The sequence below is a fragment of the Protopterus annectens genome, chromosome 2.part1 (genome assembly GCF_019279795.1).
Source record: "Protopterus annectens isolate FY-2018-M chromosome 2.part1, PAN1.0, whole genome shotgun sequence".
NCBI lineage: Eukaryota > Metazoa > Chordata > Ceratodontiformes > Protopteridae > Protopterus > Protopterus annectens.
This window is the reverse complement of record NC_056729.1, coordinates 1,142,660,099-1,142,685,400: the sequence shown is the minus strand read 5'-3', so window position 1 is coordinate 1,142,685,400 and position 25,302 is coordinate 1,142,660,099. Positions and strand designations below refer to the sequence as shown.

General features: G+C 44.0%; 1 protein-coding gene across 2 annotated transcripts in view; it reads left to right on the top strand.

The window, feature by feature from the left end:
* Positions 1–25,302, top strand: part of ESCO2 (establishment of sister chromatid cohesion N-acetyltransferase 2) — a 769,905-nt gene that overhangs the window by 604,846 nt on the left and 139,757 nt on the right. The window contains exons 7-8 of one of the 2 annotated variants that reach the window (XM_044062678.1): positions 14,127–14,311; positions 24,157–24,313. In XM_044062678.1, coding sequence (XP_043918613.1) covers positions 14,127–14,311; positions 24,157–24,307 — 336 coding nt within the window. In that variant the 3' untranslated portion in view covers positions 24,308–24,313. The remainder of the gene's footprint in view (positions 1–14,126; positions 14,312–24,156; positions 24,314–25,302) is intronic. The other variant, XM_044062679.1, reaches the window with a different exon arrangement.

Below are 25,302 nucleotides of genomic sequence, written 5' to 3'. Positions count from 1 at the left end.
TTTTTTAAAAGGGAATAGTTTTAACTTATTTTGTGCTGTTTTTTGTATTTGGCCATCGTCTGCCGCTAGGTCTTTGTCCCCCCCCCCATCCCGGCCCATGCTCATTTAAGTTAGAGAGTTTTGGGGGGTTTCTGCCTTATATTAGTGTCTGTAGTGTGTTATATTTCCTTTTCCTTGCCGTTGTGTTGCCTATTTACATTAGAGGGCTCCCATCTGGCCCATTTAATTTTAATGGCCTTTTCCTGCTTCCTTTCCATGAGGATTTGGTCGTTTAAGTTAGAGACTTATTCTCATATCTTTTCCTAGTTATTTAAAAAAAAGTTTTTGTTGTTGTTATGGTTGTTGCTGGAGTTAGTGTGTTTTCCAAATATTTTTGCCTAACTTTGCCTTGTAGTTTGCTGTGTAAATTTAGGCTTAATTATGTCTAAAGATGCCAAAGAATCAAAACCTTCAGGTTTTAAAAAATGTGACCAGTGCAGCCAGAAGATGCCATTGACAGATGGACACACCAGCTGTGTATATTGTTTAGGTGCTGTCCACCTGCAAGAATCTTGTTCTTTTTGCCATGCTTTTAGCTCGAGTGCTTATGGAGAGAAAGAACAAGTTGATTGTCAGGGGCTTGTTGAAGGTACCATTTACTGAAGATTTGGAAGGGACTCATAGAGCTCTTCAAAAATCCTCCCACCACTCTGCATTGCCAAGATTGGAAAATCTTCAAAAAGGTCTTCGTCCACGACTCCATCATCGGAACCAACTAAGAAACAAAAGAGTCTTCCTCTGACCCGAAGGTTATCGGGCCCGAACCAACTGTCTCTTCGGCTCCACTGGTAATTTCGAAGCCGGGCCCCAGTTCTGGAACCTGTCTCCTCAGTGCTACACTCTCCAATCTTACAATCCGTGAGATCCTCGACCTCTCGATCCTCCAGAGGTTTTTTGGATGGCGATGTGGAGAGATGGTCAAACGTTTAGAAAGATTCGGGTCCGACAACAATTACTTCCCCTTCATCGATTCTTCCTCCGACCCATGTTGTGGCTTCTGAGCCAGAGTGCTTGGATCCGATTGTAGTGGAACCGTCAGGGCCGAGACCTGCTTCAGGATCTTTGGTCCTGACTACAGCTCCAACTTTCTCTGTTCCATTGTCTGTTCAGTGGTCTAGGGGCCGACGCTCCCCCATCAGATCCGGGGAGGAGAGTCGAGTTGGACAATTGTCTGATGCGAATCTACCTCTCTGGGATTCAGCGCAGCTGAGCTCGGCGCCTACATCAGCCTCTGAGTCCACCGTCTTAGTTCGGGGTGGGGGGAGTCTCTTGGTTCCTTGGAGTCTAGAGCTCACTTGGACTGGGGCCGTGGTGCTTTCGAGGTTATGATGAGAGTGCTGACACCCCAGACGGCTCCACTCCTGGATTCTAACACTCTGCCCCTAAAATCGCAAGAGTCTGCCTCTTTACCATCTCTCCCTCCCAAATGTGGACTCCCGAAGTCCCAGGACGTCCCACTGGGCGAAATCATCTCTTCCGAAACCTCTCCTGAGTACCCCTATTAAGAGGTTCCTCGTAAGTGGTTTTGTAAGAGAAAACATCTAGACTCTCCTGAGGAGTCCATCACTTCAGACACGGACCTCGATGATTCAGAAGGGTCCTCATGGTCACCATCTGAGGATGTCTCCTTTGTGGGCATCCTTGAGATCCTTAAACAGAGAGTTAGCTGGAAGTCCATCAACCCTTCTGAGGATGAGTCTGTGTACGTGGAGGCTTTCTGGTCTCACCCTTCCACCTATTGGGTGAATCAGCCTTTCGAACAGATCCTGAATGTAGTCAGTCGAAGGCTTGGTTCTCTCCAGAGTCTGTGGAACCTGTTCCGAGGAGGCCATATAAATTTATTACAGCGTCCCCTGATAGTTCCTCACAGTAGGTGTCTTTGTAGATGCTATGGTGGTGGCGGCAGCAGCCAACAAACAGGAATTGTCTGAGACTTCATCTGTCCATCCACCGAATAAACTATTTTGTACGATAGACAGATACGGATGTTTTCATTACTTTCCTTCATCAGTAGGTCACTGAACTTTCTGACCCATTTTACTAGACCTCAGAGGGATCTCCTGAAAGAACTAGGCGATACTCTCCAAGGTTCTACAGCTGTGGGGTTTCCGACAAGGTGACCTCTCAGCTTTCCACCTTAAATTCTTTGGTAAACTCCTCCATGCTTCTCTCTTATTCGGCCGATGGAGCAAGTAGGGAAGCAGGTACAGGAATCTCCTTAAGGAGGCATTCCTGGATGTGCTTATGCGAGTTTGCAGAGCCCTTCAAGTCTTCCTGTATCAACGCCCCTTTTGATGGCTCATCCTTGTTCAGGCCAAAAGTTAAAGAGACTCTAACGAGGTGGGGCAAGAGGGAAAGACTTTCTGCCGTTGGGAGTCCATTTTTCCATTCCTACCAAGCCTTACCCCAAAGGCCAGAAGTGTGTGTGGGGGGGGGGGATTTGGTTCAGCAAGTCCCAGAGAGCCTTTCCGGATGCACATGGTAATTCTTCCCGCAGGGGCAGTGAGGAAAATAAGAATGGAAGATGCCAACCTCGTGGCAGAGGGGGGTCTGCAAAACTAGGCTACAGGGATACGTTCCTTGGTAAGCCCTTTCAGTATTCCTGAAAGGAGGCCTGTCTGTCCACCTTGTGAGTTGCTTGTCACTGTACCCAAATCCCTGGCTAAAAATAACAAAAGACAAATGGGTACAAGCGATCATATCCAGAGGCTACTGTGTATACCCTTTTCCTCTTCCCCTTTAGAAAAAGGTCAGTCCCGGATGTCCCACCCAGTCAGAGGGACCAGGCAACCCTAGAGGTACAACGTTTGCTAGAAGAGAGTCATCCAAAGCGCCCCCGCAGACCAAATTGGATCCGGAACTTACTCTGGGTTTTTTTTTAGTTCCAAAAAAGACAGGAGACTGGAGGCCCATTCTGGATCTCGACAGACTAAACAAGTCTATAAAAAATCAAAGTTCTGGATGGTGACACTGCAGTCAATACTCCCCTTTCTGGGGAAAGACAACTGGATATGCTCAGTAGATCTCCAGGATGCATAAGACCATATAAAGATGGACCGGTGATCCAGGAGTCACTTACGCTTTCGGCCAGTCATTACCAATTACAGGCTCTGCCCTTTGGTCTCACTACAACCCCCAAGAGTGTTCACCAAATGCATGGCAGTAGTCATGGCTCACTTGAGGATTCTAGGAGTTTCTGTACTTGAACGACTGACTCCTAACCGCCACCACCGAGCGTCTACTAACCAGAGCAAGAGACACCACCATCCACCTTTGCTCTCAACTAGGCATCACGATAAACTTCGAAATGTCTGCCTTGTTGCCATCACAACATATTATATTCATAGGAGCAGACTTAAACACAAGAGACTTTATAGCCAAACTTCCTCCCAACAGGGTACAAACCCTACATCAACAAGTAGAGAACCTTCTGACAAAGAAGAAAGTACAAGCTAAGATTATTCTGAAGATTTTAGGTACCATGGCGGCAGCAATAACCTTGGTATCCCTTGCTCATCTGCACATGAGAATTCTACAGTGGCTACTTTCCACAAAGTGGTCCATGCAGGAGTTACCCATGTCCCACAACATTATCATAACGGAATCCTGCAAGAGGGATCTGCGCTGGTGGCTTCATTCCACTCAGGTGGATTTGGGCAGACCACTCATTCCCCCACAACCAATAGCTACAGTGACCACGGACGCTTCCCAGATAGGGTGTGGAGGGTCATTATCTGGGGGAGACTGTCCAAGGAGTTTGACAGGAATACGAGAACCACTTGCATGTCATTGTCCTAGAGATGAGAGCGTTGCTTTTGGGGTTGAAAGCATTCCACAACTCCCTTCCACTAGGAACGACTGCAATCCAGACAGGCAGTATGTCAGTGGTGTGGTATATAAACTAGGAGGAACCAGGTCTTACCCCCTATGTCGAGAGGCTCATAGAGCATGGCAGTGGGCAGTCTCTTCCCAGCACTTTCTAATAGCAAAGCATATCCCGGGGAAATCCAACATAACAGACAAACTCAGCAGAGCTATTCTAATGCCTCATGAGTGGTCCCTGAAACGGAATTGCGGACCAGGTTTTTCGCAAGTGGGGTCAGCCTTGCTGCGACCCTTTTGCCACATCCATGAATGCCAAATGCAGCAGCTACTTTGCCCTGATCCCCCTTCTGGGGGAGTCACCAAGGGATGCACTCGTACACAATTGCCCACTGGGTCTTCTGTATGCTTTCCCTCCTTTTCCCCTGATTTCCAAGGTCCTAAAGAAAGCCAACATGTTGAGAAGCAGTTTAATACTCATCGCCCCATACTGGCCTCGTCAGATTTGGTTCCCCCTCCTATGTTCCCATCTACAAGAGGAGCCATGGGCACTGGACCCAGTTCCAGATAATCTGACTCATCCATCAGGAATGCTCCTTCAGTCGGTCCAAACCATCAAACTGACAGCTTGGCTGCTCCACATCCACTCCTAGCCAGGCTTAAGAATATTTCTCCTGCTGTGAAACATGTTCTGATCTCATCCCATAAGGTAACAACCAGAAAGCTTTATGCTTGCAAATGGAAATGTTTTCCTATTGGGCTCTTAATCACATTAATCCTTTCACGGCCCTTGCCACATCTGTTTTAGACTTCCTAGCAAAACTTTTCAATGAAGGTGCAAAAGCAGCTACCATACGAGTTCAATTGGCTGCTATATCAAACTACCATATTGGAGAAATGGGATTCAAAATCATGTCCCATAGACTTTGCAAGGCCTTTTCGAGAGTTACCTTCTTACTAAGGCCTCCAGTAAAAGAACCGCCAGCTCCTTGGGACCTCAATTTGGTATTGTCCACCCTAATCCTTTCTCCCTTTGAACCTGCATCATCTTGTCATCTAAAGTTTCTAACGTGGAAAAAATCTTCTTAGTAGCCATCATGTCTGCCAGGAGGGTATCAGAACTACAACTATTATCAATACATTCCCCATATTTGATTTTCCACAAAGATAGTGTCCCGGAGAACTAATCCGTTCTTTCTTCCTAAGGTATGTTCTGAGACTAATTTAAATCAATCCATTGACTTGCCAGTGTTTTTTCAAACTATGGCAACAAGGCAGAATACAGATTACATCAACTGGGGGTACACAGGGAATTACGTTTCTACCTGCACAGGAATTCAGAAAATCGGACCAACTATTTGTATCCTTTTCAGATATGAAAAAGAGCACCCCAGTATCTAACGTCACAATTTCATAATGGCTTACTGATTGCATAATCTTCTCATACGCTTCTCAAAATAGAGAACTACCAGGAAAGATAAAAGGTCATTCCACAAGGGCCATTGCAACCTCTTCAGCCTTTCAGACTAGACTACCCATATATTAAATTTGTGCTGCAGCGACATGGGTAAAAGCCTTATACCTTTATTACTCATTACAAAGTGGATTTGGCCTCCTGGAACAGGGCTTCCTTTGGATCCACTGTTCTGGAGTGTATTTACCCTTGAGCCACCCAAGAAAGATGGTGCTAGGGACGCTGTCCCATCCAGCAATGAATGAAGGCAAGATAAGGACAACATAATATTAAGAAGATATGTACTCACCATAACGTTCCATGTTTGTTGTCGATCTCGCCTTCATTCTTGTCCCACTCTTTTCCCCAGCCTTCGCTCCTGGAGGATCGAGAGGTCAAACGAAATTGGAAATTCATGTTCTCTGACTCTCTTCTTTAGCTCCTTTAGTAGACATGGTTTTAGGTAGGTACTACTAGTTTAGGATTTGCAAACAAGATCTGGGTAATCTTCCCAAGGCATAATGGGATAGGGTATAGCCGCGAGCCGATGGAAGTTCTTGAGCTTTAGTATAGGCCAGTTTGGAACAGATTCTCGATTCCGAACCCATCCAGCAATGAATGAAGGCGAGATAGACAACAAACATGGAACGTTATGGTGAGTACATAACTTCGTATTCTGTTTTTTTGGTGTTTTTTTTTACTTGGATCACTTGTCTGTGTACTTAAAGGATTTTCAACTGGAAACAGACTGTCTACCCTGCTTGGATTACTTATGAATAATAAGTAATTTTGTGTATATTTTTCAAATTATCTATTTTTTATTATTTTTTTACACTGGACGAGTTTAAATTCACTACTTCTGCTACCATTATCTGATCTGATTAATATATAGTGATTCTCTCTCTCTCTGTCTATATATATATATATATATATATATATATGTGTGTGTATGTATATATATATATATATATATATATATATATATATATATATATATATATATATATATAATGTAATGTTTGTAATTGATTTATTTTTTTTTTTTGTTTTGTTGGAACAGCATTTTTTTCCCCTTGGAAAAAAATCGCTGTTCTGACACTTCGACATTGTAAGCTTTCGCTTGCATAGTGTCGATTAAACACTGTTTGTTTTTTTAAGCGTTCGGTGATTTAATATAGACCCTATATCAGCTCAGTCCTCACCTCACCGAGCCCAGCTCTTCCAACACCTGAGCTGCTGTTCTCTGTCTAGTTGTCTGGATTGTAGTGAGGCCATATCTCTCTCAGAGTCGGGCTATTACATTCACAAATTGGTCCCTTCAATTTCCTCATATAATTAAAGAATACCTTATTATTGCTTTTGGCCTTTGAAATGATGATAAGTTTATAGTTAAATATGAAAACCTGGATAAGGAAAGCAAGTATTTCCTGTACTTAAAGGGTAACTGCTAAATCTAAGTAGTGTCTCCATTTTTCTTACTAGGTTTGAAATGCCACATTTTGTTTTTTTTACTTTACCAATAATTTGGCTTTCCATTATGTGTTAGTGATTACAGGTGTTAATGATGCGATGAGTTCTGCAATGTCCTTCCACCAAAAATGAGAAGCATTCTTAATACATATGAATTTAATTTGAGCTTCTCCGTTACCCATAATTCACCATCCCTAAGTTACCTCAAATGTTTGCCGCTTTCAGCTAAAGTCGTGGTTTTCCTTAACTCTTGAGTACTTGTCAGATAAGTTCATTATTACATATTTTCTAGTCTAATTTCCCTTAGCTTCTTAGTTTTTGTATTCCCCTTACCTATCGTACAATTAGTACCTTCTAAACTACTGTAGTTAGTAGTTCTTTCCCTTTTTTTTTTTTTTTTTTTACTTTAGTACTGAGCGTACCAGTTAGATAATGTTGCTAGTATTTATCTTCTTTATGCACTTGGTGCAGCTTATTTCTCTACCATTGCTGGTAGTTTTTTTCCTTTTCCTTTTCTGCTTCTTTTTCCAACCAAAAAAAAAAAAAAAAAAAAACTTTATCTGTTCTTTCATAAAAATGTTTTGCTTTTGATATTGTTTGGATATGGTGGAGAATGCCCTCACAGGGTTTAAAAAAATGTGTTGTGTGGGCATAAACTTCCTCTGTCAGATGCCCACACTATGTATGTGTATTGTCTGTGACTGCTTCATCTCCAGGATGATTGTTGTATTTCCTATGGATTCAACCCCAAGACTCTTGTTGAATGTAAAAACAAGCTTATCTTAAAGGGCTTGTTGCGGTCAGTGTTTGGACAAGCTATATCTGAAGATCAAGCTTCCAAAACAAAACAAGCTTATCTTAAAGGGCTTGTTGCGGTCAGTGTTTGGACAAGCTATATCTGAAGATCAAGCTCCCAAAACAGTCAAAAACCTCATCTCCCCCCAACCTTCTACATCTTCCACAGTTTCAGAGCCATCTAAGAAAAGAGCCAAGATGGATCTGACTTCACCCTCGGATCCGAAAAAGAAATAGCTGGGACCCGATTTCCTCAGATCCGAGGGAAAACGTATCGGATCTGAACACTTCCAGTCGTACTGGTTCAATTTATACCCAGAACAAGATATTCACCTTCTGTGGATCCAGTGCCCTCAAGGGTCTTATAGAAGTTTGATGGAAGAAGATGTGGAAAGAGTGTTGATGATTCTCTTGGCGCAGGGTCAGATGGGTGTCTTACCAGCTCCTACTCCTTCCAGTCAGGAGATCCATTCTTCTACTACATCCCCCCTCTACAAGTTTCTCCTCTGACTCCTTCAGGTGTCTTGAGTCCTTGGATCTGAGCCTTCCGGCTCCATCGGGCTCAGATCCAAAGATGGTATTAGCTTCAGATCAGAAGCTCCCTCGGAGTTTTCTGATTCCATTAGATCTGGAGAGCTTTTTGAGATGAAACTTCCCTGTCGGATCCAGGGTGTTGGAGTCAACTCCAAAGCTTTCAAAACCATATCTGCACCTCAGAGCCTCATGACTCGATAGCTCGTTTCTGGCTTCCACCTCGGGGAGATTGCCTTCAGAGTAGGGGACTACTGTGGTCCAGATGCATGGCTTTTTGGATCCGAGGTCGTCTTTTTCTCCCGAGGTCTGCCTTAGAGGCTGTGAAGAGGGTTTTCTCTGCCTCGGCAGAATGGATGGTTCCAACCCCCATGAATCTTAAGTTTTCTACCTTGATGTCTCTAAGCTCAGAGCCTTATCACTTTTTGCCACAAGGACAGGCAGTCCAAGACCTCCAGACTTCACAATATGGTATTTCAATTTCTTTTGATGCCTCCCAAGAGCATCCCACTGAGGTGGTCCTTCGGAAGACAACATGTAAGAGGAAGCCCTTGGACTTCCCAAGGGAGTTTATCACCGAAGATACATACTTTGGTGAGGGGGACCCATGGTCACCTCTTGAAGATGTCTTATTTGGAGACATCCTCGAGGTCCTTAAGCAGAGACATGACTGGACTCCCAGTAACCCTAACAGCGGGCGTGGAAGGAACCAGACACAGTTCAGCCAATACCTAGGAGACCAGACATGATTATGACACCACCTTTGGACAAACAGTTTTGGGGTACGGGTGTGCCGGTTGATGCCGGTTGTCAAGAGTTCCACTATTCATTCCCCTAACAGGGAGTCAAGAGTGATAGGCAGGTTTTGGAAGTGCGTCTATGCTTTAGCTACCATTTGCTTTAAGTTCTCTAAACTATTTGGCACGTTTTACAAGATGAAGAATTTGACATAGGAACTATCAAATGCTCTGTCAGGATCCATTTCTGCAGAGGACCAGTCACCTGTGACTTCAGTTGGCTACCCTACAATCAATTTCCAGTTCTTCCATGAGGCTCATTTTGTATGTAGCCGAAGGAACCTCAAGAGCAGTGGGTTCAGGCATTGCCGTCGGGAGTCATGCCTGGGTGTGCTTATGTGATTTTGAGAGCCCTTCAAGTAGTCATTCATCAGTGCTCCTTTTGACAGCAGTTTTTTGTTTGTTCCCAAGGTGAAGGACACATTATCCAGGTGTGAGCAGGATAGAAAGACCATATCTGCCATGGGCGTGCATTTTTTGACCCCTCAAAGATCCTTTTCTAGGAATCAACGAGGTGGTCAGAAGATGTGGTTCAAGAAATCCCAGGGTCCTTTCCAGGACACACGTGGGGGAAGTTCCCCCACAGGCAGAGGGAGGGGACTGCAACGGTCGACACTGCCACCGCTGCAGAGGTTGCCTGTTAAACCAGGCATCCAGAGATTCTTCCTTTGACTGACCCTACCAGCACTCCTGAACAGAGGCCCGATTGCCCACCTCTGGAGGCAATTGGGGGTCATTTATCCCTGCACCAGAGAGCTTGGCTAGACATAAAAGATACTTGGATTCAGAGGATTATTTCTAGAGGTTATATAATACCCTTTTTCCTTCCACCTCCAATCTCAAGAAAACTCCCCAATATTCCACTCATTGAGAGGGAACAAGTAGCAATTCAAATACAAAAGCTTCTAGAAATGAGGTTCATCCGAGAGGTCCCACCAGGCCAGATAGAATCTGGAACTTTACTCATGGTTCTTTTTAGTGCCAAAGAAAACAGGACTGGAGACCAGTTTTGGATCTCAGTAACTTAAACAAGTTTGTTCGCACCAAGTTTTCAGATAGTCACTGTTTATTCCATTCTCCCTTTTCTGAGCAAGGGTGACCGGATGTGCTCGATAGACCTGCAGGATGTGTACCATCACATAAAGATGAACAGACAATCCAGAACGCACTTGTGCTTCCAGCAGGGAGCCAGTCATTACCAGTTCAGAATTCTGCTCTTTTTTTTTCACCACAGCCCCAGGGTGTTCACCAGATGTATGTCAGTAGTAGCAGTCACTTGAGACTGCAAGGATTCCAGATGTTTCCATATCTAGATGACTGGCTCATTACCATCTTGACCAGGCATCAGTTAATAAGGGCAAGAGATCAGGTTCTGCAGACATGTTCTTTTCTGGGGATGACCATAAACTACAAAACGTCTAAACTGGAACCGAAGCAGAATTTGGAATTCCTAGCAGTAGTATTTCACTGTCAGTGATCACTTCACTGCCTCCCTCAAGGGTTCAAACTATAAGGCCACAGGTTAAAAAACAGTCCAAGGCACTTGGTCCCCTGAAGAGGCCAATTTGCATATAAATGTCCTAGAGATGAGAGCAGTGCTCTTAGCGTTGCAGGCTCTTCAGGATGCTCTCCCTTTGGGGGCGAATGCAATTCAAACAGGCAGTATGTCAGTAGTTTGGTAAATCAACAAACAAGGAGGGACTAAATCTTACCCCTTGTATTGAGAAGCCCTCAGAGTTTAGCAATGGGTGATTTCATCCAACCTTATACCCCCCACTGGTATTGTTGAAAAAGTTAGACACTTATTGTAAACCCCAGTGGTATCCACTGGATTGCAGATTGGCTATCAGACAGATCCCATGTTGTGAAAGTTGCTGGTATCCTTTCTGAATGTAAAATTATAGCTAGTGCGATACTGCATAGATCACTGCTGAGCCCTCTCCTGTTTGGCATTTTTTGTTTTTGCAGATATCCAGTCCAATATCGCAGAAGTGTGCTTGACCAGGTTTGCTGATGACTTCAAGTTGAGCACTGTTATCCACTCGTCCTCTGATACAAAAGAAGTTCCAGCAAGGGCTGGAACATTTCACATACTTGGTGTACTGAAAATGACCTCAAGTTAAATGAAAAAAGTGCATCACAGTAGCATTAATTAAAAAAAAAGCTGTTCGACCTCATATGTTTTAATGGGTACATCGCTGACACAGTCATGAGCTATCTTTGCATTTATGTGGCTAATTCTCACTAATTTGATCATTGTAAATCCACAATACTAAGCTTCTGTCTGACCCAGTTAACTTCCAAAGGAATGTCTTCAGGATCCAAATAAGTCATCCTGCCACTGCAGTCTTCCCATATCAGACCCTTTATGGAATACATTGCCTACTTTTTTATCTATTAATCAAAGCATATTGCTCAACTTGAAAGACTCCAAAGTACCTAATTAAAAAATCAAAGACCTTAAATCTTTCAAGGATCCCAATAGATTAGCAAAATTCTCATCATACTCTGTAGTCTACAGGAAAGTCCCAATCCTTTTTGACCTTCTCTTTCTGTGCAAAGCTCAGTGGCACTACAAACATCTGCACTGAGGACCTAAATCTACAACAACGAATAAACACTCACTGAAGAGAGGCTCATAATTCAGCATATTCCAGCCAATGGAATAAGTTACCAACACAGGTCAAAGTAGTACTTTGACTGCCTTTAAGGCTAGTATTGATGATTGGATGGATAGACACAAATTTATACCAGGAATGTCATGTACAGCCCTGCTCTGTTAGGGAGTTAAGCACTATTAAATGCTTGAAAGGGGAGGTGCAAGTGTGTGTGTGTGTGTGTGTGTGTGTGTGTGTGTGTGTGTGTGTGTGTGTGTGTGTGTGTGTGTGTGTTAAACTAAAACTCCACCTTCCAAAGTTTTATTCAACTCTTAGGTTGCTTTACTCCCTAGAATATAGTTCCATTATTGTGAAGGAACCAGAAACCTGCTTTTACTTCATAAAACTTTCATTTCCTCACCTTGAAATTAAAGGAAAGACTGCCCACTTTTTTAAACTTAACGTTTCACATAATTTGCAGAGGAATTTGTCTATGCCTGCATGACATACCATAGACGCAGACAAATTTGTAGTCAGGTACTTCTGACAATCTTATGTTGATAATTAGTCCTGCTGATGTCAGGAGCTCGGCAATTTCTGTAAAATACACAGGGGTGAAATTGTTTTCCACTACCTTTATTGCAGAAAGGAAGCAAACGTAACACTGATTCCCTGCTTTTTTCCAATGTAGCCATACCTTTCATTGCAAAACAGCAGTTAGATCATTCAGTAGATCAAAGGCAGTTATCACTTTTGACAAATTTACATAAGCAGCATCATGTTATTGAAATGCTGTGCTTTGTTGTTTATACCTCTTTATATTTTAAGCTTACTTCAGTGTCGCATCAAAGATGTATGTGACATTTAGAGAAAGGTCAAAATATTTTTTGTTGTAATTCTTGTAAATTAGCAGCACATTTACCAAAGTGTAAAAGGAGGGAATTGTCAATCTTGGACTACACTAAGATACTTTGAACAAAGGCCTGCATTTTAGCTACTTTTTGGTTGCGTTTGTATAACCCCTTTGTATACTGTAAAACAAGCTCTGAGACACGCATGCAAATCCGGGATCCGGGACATTCAAGAAATAAAAGACGCACTCCTGTTACAGAAGGTATTTAAGATGACAGTGACTTGACACTAATCCCGTTATATGTCAATGGCATGGAAATTCACCACGATCTCCTTGTGTCTAGCATGACTCATATCAAGCAGACTTGAAATGGATTATGGAAAAGAGAAAGGTTTAAAGAAAAAACAAGATTATGTTGATATGTCTAGACTAATTTGCAGCCATTTTGCAGAAAACATTAAAATTCTGTAAGATGCAGTTAGCGTGATTTTTTGAGGTGTTAAAATTACACAGAAAACAAAGATAGTGAAAAAATAGATTTTTGTTGGTTCTAAGCTGAAGTTTTCCTTTAAAGGTTTAGATGGCTAAGTATCTTGTGGTCCTTGTGAACACTTTCCTAGTATTGTTCATATGCTTCAAACATGCCTGAATGGTCTCTTCATCCAGCAAAAATAGATGAATTGTCTTGTAAGTTGGGCAGGTGTATAATTTTATATTCTTTGTTGTTTTCTGTATTGTCCATGCTCAGTTGTTGTGGATTGAACTGGGGAGCTCAGGAGCTGGTTAATCCCTATTTGCTTGGCACATCATATCATATAGCTTGCATAGCAGGATATGCTTACACCTCCAGTTCCATGAACTAAAGAATTTATTCATTGATTGTTTATATATATATATATATATATATATATATATATATATATATAATATATGTACACATATTTTTCGTATTTTTCTATATTTTTTTATATTTCATATATTTTGTATGTGTTCAAAGACCATGCTGATAATAGCTGTATGAATATAATATTTGATCTGTTCTTAGAATAACTTTGCTGGTTTTACTGCAGTGAATTCAATGTAGTATTACACTGAAATGATACAGAGAGGAATATATAATGTATTATAATTGGTTAATTTTGCTTAATTAATCAATTAATTAGTTAAATGTTTTAATTGGACTGGTTGGGGTATATATATTTGAATTTTAGCAGTTTGATGAAATCTAAAGAAGCGTGCCTTGGCAGCACGTGAAAGCGCTTATTTTATGTACTTGGAATAAACTTTGTTTATGCTCTATTTCATGGTGGTCCTTATCTGCATCTTTTTCATATTTGGTTTCTCGTTTCTGGAGCTGGACCTTTAGAAGGCAGCGGAATCTTTATAACTAAAGAATATCCAAAATTTTGAAAAGCTGAGTAGCAAAAGAGAAAACTTGCTTCAAGTGTGTGCTAATAATAACAACCCTGAATACATATGTATTTGTAGAGTCATTTGTGAATGTTGACCTGACTTTGTAGAGGCATCTTCACCGCATCTTTGTTGAAAAGTGAACAACTTAGATAGTCATCCATCCTTTTTATGCCAGTGTTTTTTAATTTTCCTTTTTTTTTTCCTTCTGTCCATCTCTCAAAAATGTATTGTACTCGTTTATATTTGCTATTTCAAGCTTTTTTATCTTTTCTGGTAAACACAATTTGTATGTTATCTATTTCTAATTCCATATTTAATTTCATTAAAATAAATAGTGCAATTTTTAATATCTGCAGGCATTCAGAGTCTTGTCTGAGGATGTTCATCGTACAGATTTTGAAAAGCTTAAAACTGTGGAAAACCAGCGTGCATGGCGTTGCTCTACAGAACCAGAGCGAGCCATCTGTGGTGTGAGTAGGATCTGGGTTTTCAAACTACAGAGGAGGAGAGGCATAGCTAGTCGCATGGTAGATACAGTCAGGTAAGGCTTCACGGATTACACTTACATTATGAGTTCATATTGTGATAGCAGGTATACATACATGAGCTGAAAAAAGTAAGAGCTTGTAACATTTTCAGATAGTTGTCAGCCAGCACCCCTTACCCACTGCAGATGCTTTTCATCATGAGATGGAAGGTATTTCCACTCCAACTTGCCTTATAGCTGATTTATCACATTTGTACTGTTTAAAACAATTTACTGATTAACTGCATTTCATTACTGTTTAACTGTATTTCATTGCTCGTTAATGCAATTCTTTACTATTTAACTGCATTTTACTGAATTCATTACTGTTTCTGGCAACCATCTCATGTTGGTAGGAGCCTATCTTCTCTGCTAGTGAGAGTAGCAGGGCTGCCTGGACCTTGTCTGGCACAAGCTGATTGGTAAAGAGAGCAGGGGCTTGCAGGATTGGCTAGATTTCTGTTACTAGAATCATCTATTGTTGTGATAATTAAACCCTGCTTTTGAGCTGGTTTGGGCTTGTTTGCTTGTCACACACCACAACTGCGCTGCTTTTAACCTATTGCGAGGTATTCCAGTTACAAATATTCCCTTAGTACTTGTGTGATCACTTAGTAGTACTCATCTTAGACCCTCCATCCTTTAACCCCTTAGCTCTCTCTGGCCTCTCTCCCTCAAATTCTGACAAATATGGATGGACAATTTCCTATGGTTTCTCCTGCCAGTCTGGTTGATATGGGCATCCTGAAACAGTGTAGCAACTCCCTCATGTTCACGGGCAACCCTCTACTACTACCACCTAGGAACACAGTTTGTAAGAGATGCAGTTACATTAAGAACCTAGAGTCTGTGCTCTCTCTCCCACAAGAAAGTATATCTGGCACTGAGAAGGTTGCCAACAGAAACAGCACAACTCAAACACCACCCACACCTATGAAACACACACCCAGAAATGCAGAGGTCCTCAACAAAAATATATCCAAACAAAATAGACCTCCAAGGCAAAAACACGTGCGACTTCCACTACCCACCACACCATATACCACACAATCCACATACCTGTGTCTCACAGCCACTAAGGTCTAACCATAAACCCAACATATTAGTCACGGGCGACTCCATTGTGAGACACACATGTGCCTCTCACCAGGTTGGATAAGGAAAACGTCACTGATCTGAAGTAGTTAATTTGTTCTGCAACTTGTGGGTCTCGGATCCGACCGGCAGCTTTCCAAGCTTCAAGATCCGAGCTCGTAGCTCCTCCCCTCTACCCACAATCCCCTGTCACCACCACACTACCTCAGATCGTTTTTGCCACGGCTTGAATAACAAGCATCTTGAGAAGAGCTCCTGAGCTTAGACAGGGAAGTGAATATTTTTCTTTCAAGAGATTTTCTTAAAACTTTAAAAGTTAAAAAAGAGAGTATTGTGAGTGTTTCTCTGCCCTTTTTTGTTTTCAGGATTGTGTTTTTATTCAGTTAACCCTTCCCCTAGGTGTTTGGGCGTGTGAGTGTGTGTGTCAGGAAAATGGCCGAAGGCCATAAAGCTTTTTTTTCAAAGTGCACTAGGTGTGGCCATAAGCTTTCCCCATAAGCGTTATATGCCTGGGGGTTTCCCATTTGTTTTCAGACTGCCAGGTTTGCGCAGCCTTCAACCCCCGGGCTGTGAGGGACAGAGGGAACAGGCTTATTCTGGCGGGATTGCTTCCCCCGGAGGAGGCCTCTTCCACCTCTCCCTCCAAGGTGCAGGCTACCCAGGTAGCTTCAGCACCCCTGATTCCCTCGACTCAGGCTGGGACTCAACCTCCCACTACTGCCTTGAGTATGAAGGAAGTTCAGTCTTCTAGGGATAAGCACAGAGAGAAGCACAGTCACAAGAGGCGAGCCGAGCCTCATCCCTCGGCTCCGCCTTCAAAAATTGTTACATCGCCTCTGAGGGTGTCCGGACCTTCTCCTTCTCGGCTCCGATCTCCTTCCTTCTCACCGGAGCTGGAGGAGGAGCTCCTATCACCCTCCAGGCCCGCCTCTACGACCTCCTCTAGATCTACTAGGTCTCTCTCTGACGCCGATATGGATAGGATGATGCGTCGGTTTTTGCAGACCCAAATGCAGATGGGGGTGCTCCTGCCCCCCCCCCCCATAGGGGGGGAGTGCAGCTTCAATATTTGCCCCGATTTCTCCTTCAACCCTGATCCGGGTTTTGGAGTCCTCGGATCCAGGCCCTTTCGGAGCTGGGGTTTTGTTGGCGCCGGTGGCCCAAGCCTTCTCGATGCCGACTATACCCTCGAGTATCTCGGATCCGAGCTCTCGGGGCCGTGGGCCGGGCGTCGGATCCGTGGGAGCAGGTGCATCTTCAGCGCCGCCTATGTCGGAGAGCACCTTCCTTTCGGATCCGATGGCTTCGGCTCCGACCCCGATCCCTATCTCAGAGCCGAGGAGACTGCTCTCTGGGCCGGAAGAGAGTAGTTCTCCCTCGGCGTTCGAGGTAGTGGAGAGGGTACTGTCGAGGTCTTCCAGGTCCCCGACTCAGGCTTTGGATCCCTTCGCTCCCCCACTGCATATGGGTCTAACTTCCATCATCCTTCCATCGGGACAGCCTACTCAGACCCTCCAGTTGGTTCCCTCGGAGGAACAAGAGGCCGTTGACGAGCCCTCTTCTGATAGTCCCACAGAGGAGGTGCCTCGTAAACGGACATGTAAAAGGAGGCACATGGACTCCCCCGAGTCAGTCACCACAGATACGGACTTAGAGGAAAGGGAAGGGTCCCCAAGGTCACCCCCCCCCCCCGAGGATGTCTCCTTTGGAGACATCATGGAAATGTTGCGTATGGGGGGGGGGGGGTCTGCCCAAAAACCTTCCTCAGATGAGTCCGTATTTCTGGAGGCGTTTGAAGTGGGCCCATCTACCTCCTGGGTGTCCCTACCGGCAGATCCCCTGGTAGATCTCATGACTACCAGGGCTTGGCAGGAACCCGACACCGTGGAGCCTATCCCACGTCGACCGGATAAAATCCTTAGCCCCCCTTCAGACAGGCAGGCTTGGGCCAAAGGGTCTCTAGTTGATGCCATGTTGGTGGCTGCTGCCACTAAGAGAGAACTCTCCCAGGAGAGCTCCACGGTCCACCTGCCGGACAAGGAGTCCCGGGCGCTGGACCGTATAGGGAAGCGGACCTTTGCTTCAGCAACCTTCTCTGTGAGGGCGCTGAATTATATGGCGCATATCATCAGGCTGCAACTGGATTTGATCAAGGAATACACTGCAGCTCCACCTGAGTCCATGTCGGTCGAGGACAAAACCATGTTCTCGACACTTATGGCCACTCAAGTCCATTTCAAATACGTCCATGCGGCTACTGTCTTATGCTACGGAGGGAGCCGCAAGGGCCAGCGGAGCAGGTGTTGTCTTGAGACGTCAGGCCTGGCTCCGTCTTTGTAATTTCGCGGAACCTTTCAAGGCGTCCTTCGCGAACGCACACTTTGATGGCTCTTCGCTTTTTGGCAAGACCGTATGCGATGCACTAGTCCAAAGCGAGAAGGACGGGAAGACGCTGTCTGCCGTCGGAGTCCGTTTCTTGAGCCCCCAACGTTCCTTCTCAAGTAATCAGAGGGGGCAAAAGAAGCTGTGGTTCCGCAAGTCTCAGCAATCCTATCCAGCTTCGGACTCCGCGCCCTCCAAAGGCAGAGGAGGGCCGGGTGGACGCCGGCCCAGAGGCAGAGGGGGACCGCGTAACTTCGGGTCTAGGGAGCCTTTCTCCGAGAGACCCACACAGCAGCCCTGAGGGCTTACCCGACTGTCCAGCTCTGGAGACAGTCGGGGGGCATTTAACGAAGCACCTGTCAATGTGGGAGTCCATCACGAACGATCGATGGGTGCTCCAAATTATATTCAGAGGCTACAAAATTCCCTTCTTATTTCATCCTCCCTCAGGTGGTCGCCTCCCCGATGTCCCACCCAATCAAAGAGAGGCGGCGACCGTAGAGATTTCAAATTTGTTAGAAAAAAGAGACATCCAGCGGGTCCCCCCAGACCAATCCAGATCGGGCTACTACTCAAGGTTTTTTTTAGTGCCAAAAAAGACGGGGGACCTCAGGCCCATTCTAGACTTGTCAGCCCTGAACATGTTTGTCCCCAAAGAAAAATTCCGGATGGTCACTCTACAATCTATTCTCCCCTTAATGCAGGAGAACAACTGGATGTGCTCTATAGACCTCAAGGAAGCGTACTACCACATTCTAATGGACAGACAGTCCAGGAGGTTCCTCCGCTTCCGGCTAGGGGCCAGTCATTACCAGTTCAGGGTCCTTCCGTTCGGACTCACCTCAGCCCCCAGGGTGTTCACCAAAGTCATGGCAGTGGTTGCGGCCCACTTGATGCTTCAGGGAATAAGGGTCTTTCCGTACCTAGACGACTGGCTCCTCACAGCAACCAATAGGCATCAACTTTGTACCGCGAGAGACTATGTGCTGTCTCTTGCCGACAGCTTGGGCATCTCAGTCAACATACCGAAGTCTTTTCTTCATCCTGTGCAAGCATTAGATTTCATAGGAGCCAGGCTAGATTCCCGATCTTCTCGGGCCTTCTTGACCTCGGACAGGCTGTCCAGCCTCTCACTAGCGTTGCAGGCTCTCCAAGACCTTCTACCTCTAGGAACGATTGCAATACAGACGGACAATGTCAGTGGTCTGGTATATAAACAAACAAGGGGGAACCAGATCCTACCCTCTTTGTCGAGAAGCCATGAGAGTTTGGGAATGGGCGATATCCACCAACCGCTTTCTGATAGCAACGCACATTCCGGGACGATCCAACATTCTGGCGGACAAATTGAGTCGAGTAATTCTCAGTCCTTACGAGTGGTCTCTCAATCCGAAAGTTGCAAAGGAAATTTTCCACAAGTGGGGTTGGCCTCGCTGCGATCTTTTTGCTACTCCCCAAAACACAAAATGCAGCGAGTTCTTCGCAATTCTTCCCCCAGAAGGGGAGAGCCCCAGAGACGCTCTGATTCATGCTTGGCCTCCCGGTCTACTCTATGCTTACCCCCCGCTTCCGTTCATGGCGAAGTTCATTCAGAAAGCCGCACGGTTGGGGAGCAAAATTATCCTCATAGCCCCATTCTGGCCTCGTCAAATCTGGTTTCCATACCTGCGGTCTCACAGTCTCTCCTCCCCTTTAATCCTGGATCTCATTCCAGATCTGATATCGCACCCAACGAGGTGCCCAACACCGAACCTGGTAAACCTCAAGCTCGCGGCTTGGTTGATCCAGTTCCACTAATGGCAAGGACTCCCGGTATCTCGTCACCAGTGAAAGCTATTCTGGTAGCGGCTCATAAACCGTCCACCAGGAAAATCTATAATAGCAAGTGGAAACGATTTTCTATTTGGGCTAACAGCCAAGGTCTCAGCCCCTTTACTGTTCTGATTCCTACAGTCTTGGATTTTTTGTCCATGATTTTTGAATAAGGGGCCAGTGCATCAATGGTTAAAGTACAGTTGGCAGCAATATCCCATTTTCATGTGGGAGACTGATTAGGATCTCTAGCATCTACAAAATTGTGTAAGACATTCTTGCGTGGCGTTTTCCTTCTCAAGCCACCAGTGAAATCCGTGACTCCCCCTTGGGACTTAACCTTTGTTCTGCAAGCCTTAACGAAACCTCCTTTTGAACCTGCAGCTTCTGTACCCCTTAATTTTCTGTCCTGGAAAACAGCATTCTTGGTAGCCATAACTTCTGCTAAAAGGGTTTCAGAGCTCCAAGCTTTGTGCATGAAACCTCCCTATCTTATTTTCCACAATGACAGAGTGTCTCTCAGGACTAACCCATCTTTCTTACCAAAAGTGGCATCTGTGGCAAATATCAATCAGACTATCAATCTGCCAGTGTTTTTCAAAATAAGGGAGAATACATGTTGCATACACTAGACGTACATAGACAGTTGCGTTTTTACCTGCACAGGACCAAAGATGTTCATAAGGCTGATCAACTCTGTGTCATTTGCTCCTTCATCCATGGGAAAACGTATATCCAAAGTGACACTGGCTAATTGGATTTGTCAATGTATTTCTCAGGCTTATAAGACATCAGGCAAAACAACCCCATTCAAAATCCGTGCACATTCCACAAGGTCCATCGCAACTTCTGCAGCCTTCTGGTCTAGGATGCCGTTGCACGACATATGTTCAGCAGCCACTTGGTCTTCTGCTCATACGTTTATTTCTCATAAGCTGGACATGATATCTAGAAGCACGGCGTCCTTTGGCTCCGCGGTGCTTCGGCATATCCTCCCATAGACCGCCCAGGTTTCTTTGTTTAGGTAGCTGGGGACTCTGTCCCACAGGTTGCAGAACAAATGAAGTAACTACTTCAGATTTAGAAGTTATGTACTCACCATAACGTTCCATCTGAATAGGTACTTCATTTGTCTGCAACCATCCCCCCCTGCCATCCCCCTAACCTGTATTGGGTTTCTAGGATCTTTATGATTCTTCAGAATATCTGAACCTGTTTATTACAGGTGTTTTCAGGTGATACAGCAAAACCGGTCTGAGGTAGTATGGTGGTGACAGGGGATTGTGAGTAGAGGGGAGGAGCTAGGAGCTCGGATCTTGAAGCTTGGAAAACTGCCGGTCGGATCTGAGACCCACAGGTTGCAGACAAATGAAGTACCTACTCAGATGGAACGTTATGGTGAGTACATAACTTCTAATTTAATTGTTTGTCAGGTGCCATAATCAGCCATATCACACATGCACTCAGTTTTCTCAACAACAGGTACTGTTATGACTCTGTCATAGTCCATGCTGGCATGAATGACTTGAGACATACCTCCCTGGACTATATGAAGAGAGACATGATCGAGCTCACTGAATGTGTCCCGGGCAGGTATTTATCACACAGAATGATGCCTCAATACGAACAGAAAATGATTGACTTTAACAATTGGCTTAGTTTCTATTGTCATTCCAAGGGGATCCATTACCTGACAACCTGGGAAGACATGATCGGCAGACCAAGATGCTTTACCAGAGATGGCCTGCATCTGGCTCCCTTAGGCTTCATATTTCTGGCAAAGGCTCTTGCCGCCCCATAGTGCCTTTTTTTTAGGCAGTGCCTTGAGGTGAAAACTACCAACATGAAAAGTTCATCAAAGCACAAATTAAAGGTCATGCTGCTAAACGCTAAGAGTCTAAACATGAAACTGCTCTCACTGCAAGCATTCTTAACCCTGGAAGATGCTGACATTTGTGCAGTCACAGAAACCTGGTTCAAAGCTGCAGAGAGCACCCCAGCTGTCCCAGGTTACTCATCCTATCATATATTCAGGCCCCAAACCATGGACAGCAAAGCAAAAGGAGGTGGCGTTTCAGTGTGTGTGTATGTGTGTGTGTGTGTATATATATATATATATATATATATATATATATATATATATATATATATATATATATATATATATATATATTAGACATACACACCTCCAGGCTGCCCAGACAATGACTCACGGGAGACACTCCAGGTGCAGTTAATCATGGGCAAGCCCTTGTTCAAATCGTAACTAGCTACAGGCTCCCAACATTGACTTAAGAAGCCCACTCAACATATCTGGGCATCTTTGAATCTATCAAGATTCAACCCTTTACCCTGATCCTGGGTGACTTTAACTAACCAACCATAGACTGGAAGAACTACTCATGCCAAAACACAAATGCCCAGAGATTCCTTGATTTTGTCAGTGCAAATACCTTGGACCAGTTGGTCGACACCCCCAAAAGAGGTGATAATATCTTGGACTTGGTATTAACCAGAATGAGTTGTGAAGATATGTGAAGGCTGCCAGCCTAGCTAGATAGAATTTTGTAGATAATTGTGTCATTGTAAATATGAATGTAATCCACAGGTTGTCCTCTTTAAAATGTAAGAAAACTGTGTTAAATGTTGAACTTCAAAAATGTAACTAGAGTGCACTCTGCTGGAAGAAAGCTGATAAGTCAAGCATTGTATGCCTGTTTGATCTCAAAGCTAGGAGACATAATGTCTGGACTGAGGAATTCCTTCTATTGTTTTTGAGACCAGAGTTAATTGCTAGATTTTTACATAGCTAAGTCTTTTATTGCTGTAGTTTCCTGGCCAGGTGCAAGATTAAAGAAATATTAAAACTCAGAGTTTCTGTTAGTTTGGGAACCAGAGAAGAATGATGTAATCTAAAATAAGTCAGCAGTGAAGTATTATCATTTTAAAGGATCTCAGAGAGAGAGAACATTTTGCATTTGTCTTCAGAACTGACCGCTTACCGGCACTCTGCCTTTGCTCTTTATGTACGTTTATTTAGAACTGTGATAGCTCTTAGATAGGAATTTAGTCAGATTTAGACTAGCTGTTTTCTGTATTTGTCAGACTATTCTACAGTATTTAAGGATTTTCCTCTGAATTCTGAACTCTTTGACCAGCAGTGTTGAACTGAGAAGATTTGTCTTGCGTTTTTATTATTTATTAGTAAATATTTTTAAATCTTTCAGCTGTGGCTGTTTTGTGTAGAGATAATTTAAGCTCTAGAGTACTTGCATGTATTTGGTGATACTGTACAAAGTCACTCCAATAAGCCTTGCTGTTCGTCCACTTACTATTTGGATAATATTTTTACTATTTGGATAATATTACACGGTATAATCGGACACCCTGTTGTAATGATACATGACTTTTCCCCATTATTAAAGGGAAGATATGTCTTCTGAAAAGACTGTACATGGGGATGCTGTCTTTATTATTGGTTTGGTAAGGGCCTTTTTAGTAGCTGATAAGAGTAGTTGGTGGCAGTGATTACTACCTTATAGCTTGGCAGGAGGGGACATAGCTGGAGAACCTGTGCCAGCCTTCCCCAGGAGTGTTTGTATATAAACCAAATCTCAAAGTATGTGTGTGTTAGCTACATGGGCAGGGACACGAAGCACAGGTTGGACAGAGAGGGCACTGGAGCTTTTGGCTTGACCACTTGGTTGAGATGTGTACCGTATAGCTGTGCTAGTGAGGAGTCTTATTGGGGATATGGAGAGAAAGGGAGAAACCAGCCCCAGACTGACTGATCTCTGTGTGCTCTTAAGGGAAATTGTACTTCACTGTGTGTGTATTTGTTATTTTTCCCAATGTGGACACGTCCCTCACTGGTGTTAGTGGTGAGGATTGAGGCTCCTTGATTACTGGGCCAGTGCACGGACATCACATGAGTAACCACTACAGCATCCCTACAGTGTCATCCTCCCTGGTAAGATTGTATTACATAGTGGTCACTTTCAAAGTCACCATATCCCCCAACTCATACAAACTCCTCAGAGATGATCTCTGTCTGGCATACAAAGCAGTTTCAGACCCCACTTTGATGGGACTGCTGCATATCTGCAAGTCAAGCTCCACTTATGTAATCTGCATGCGTGACCTCAACCTGGTCTATGACACCAATAGGACTTGGCGGGACAGATTTGTGTCCCAGAGACTCCCCTTCTGTGGAATAGACTCCCTCACCATATCAAGCAGAGTTACCTCATAAACCCTTTTTAAGCGCAGCCTAGATAACTGGATGGGGAACAGAAAATACACCCCTGGGATTCCACCTGTGTCCCTGCTGGACAGGGGCATCAGGTGTTGACTTGTCGGAACATGGGCTAATTCTTGGCTAGGCTTGTAAGGGCCTCAGGGCCAATAGCCTAGTAACTTCCTATGAACTTAATTGTTACTATCAATCTGTGTATTGTGTAATACTGGGGACATTCCTCAGTTGCAGTATGACTGGGTTTGTACCTAATTCCTTTGTGATGTTTAGTCTGAAACTCATAATCTGGTTATCTTTTTCATGTGTTCCTCAACAGATGGGTCTCCAATCCAGTGATGGCAATTCCAAGCTTTGAATCTGATGCTCAGGTTCCTCCTGTACCCATAATCCTGGTGAATAGAATGAGCTACCTCAGATCTTGTCTGCCTCTTGAAAAGCATCTTGCACAGAATATTGGAAGTTTTTAACTTTAGGTAAATACTTATTTCTTTCCTTATTGTTTCACATACTTGTATTACAGATGTTTTCCCTCCCCCCTTCCTTTTATTACTAAATTACCCTCTATAGTAGTAGTAATTACTCTTGCCTTCCTTCTCATTTACGTTTCTTATTATAAAACTTGAAGGAAAAAACAAGTATTTATCTATATTTTCTTAGGTAGTTTAATCCTCCGGTCCTACAGCCAACTTGTCAGACTGCCATCTGGTTTTAAAAAGTGCATCGCTTGCCCTCACAAGCTATCGAATTCCAAACCGCATAAGAAAAGCATTTACTGTCCCAAATGTTACAACTAGGAAGCATTCCTGGATGCAGTTGGATGATTTTGTGGAGCCTTTTAAGATGTCTTTTATTAATGTCCCTTTTGATGGCTGGATTATTTCCAACCCTAAAGTTAAGGATGCATGTTCCAGAAGGGAGCAGAATGGGAAAATTTTCTGCCATGGGCATCCGATTTTTCTACTCCTCAGAGGACCTTCTTTAGAAACCAAGGTGGTAAAAAGCTATTGTTGTTCTTCGTGTTTCACTGTTGCAGTCATCACACTTGGGTTATCTGCCTGCAGGTAGCCCTCAGTCGGCCCGAATACCAGAGTCTTGGGATTTCTGCGTCGGATGCTGTTGCTTCTTCCATGACGTCAGGTCGTCAAGGGTATAAAACATGTAGCTGATGCCATTAAACCAGTCTTTCTTGCCGTGGAGGAGACCGAAGCAGAATCCGTTCATAAGTGGCAATCGGCCAGTACCTGAAATTTTCATTTTTCGAGTTTCAAACCCAAAGTCTTCTAAAGCTAAGTACCCCGTTGGGGATCCTTTTTTCTTGCTCTAACCAATGTCAGAAAAAGTTAACAATTGTCTTGCCTGTGGAAAGCAAATACCTCAGAGATTTTCATTCTTACTGCCTCACCTGTTTAGGCCCAAACCACGACATCCATCGCTGTCGGTTTTGTGCCTTGTTTAACCATCA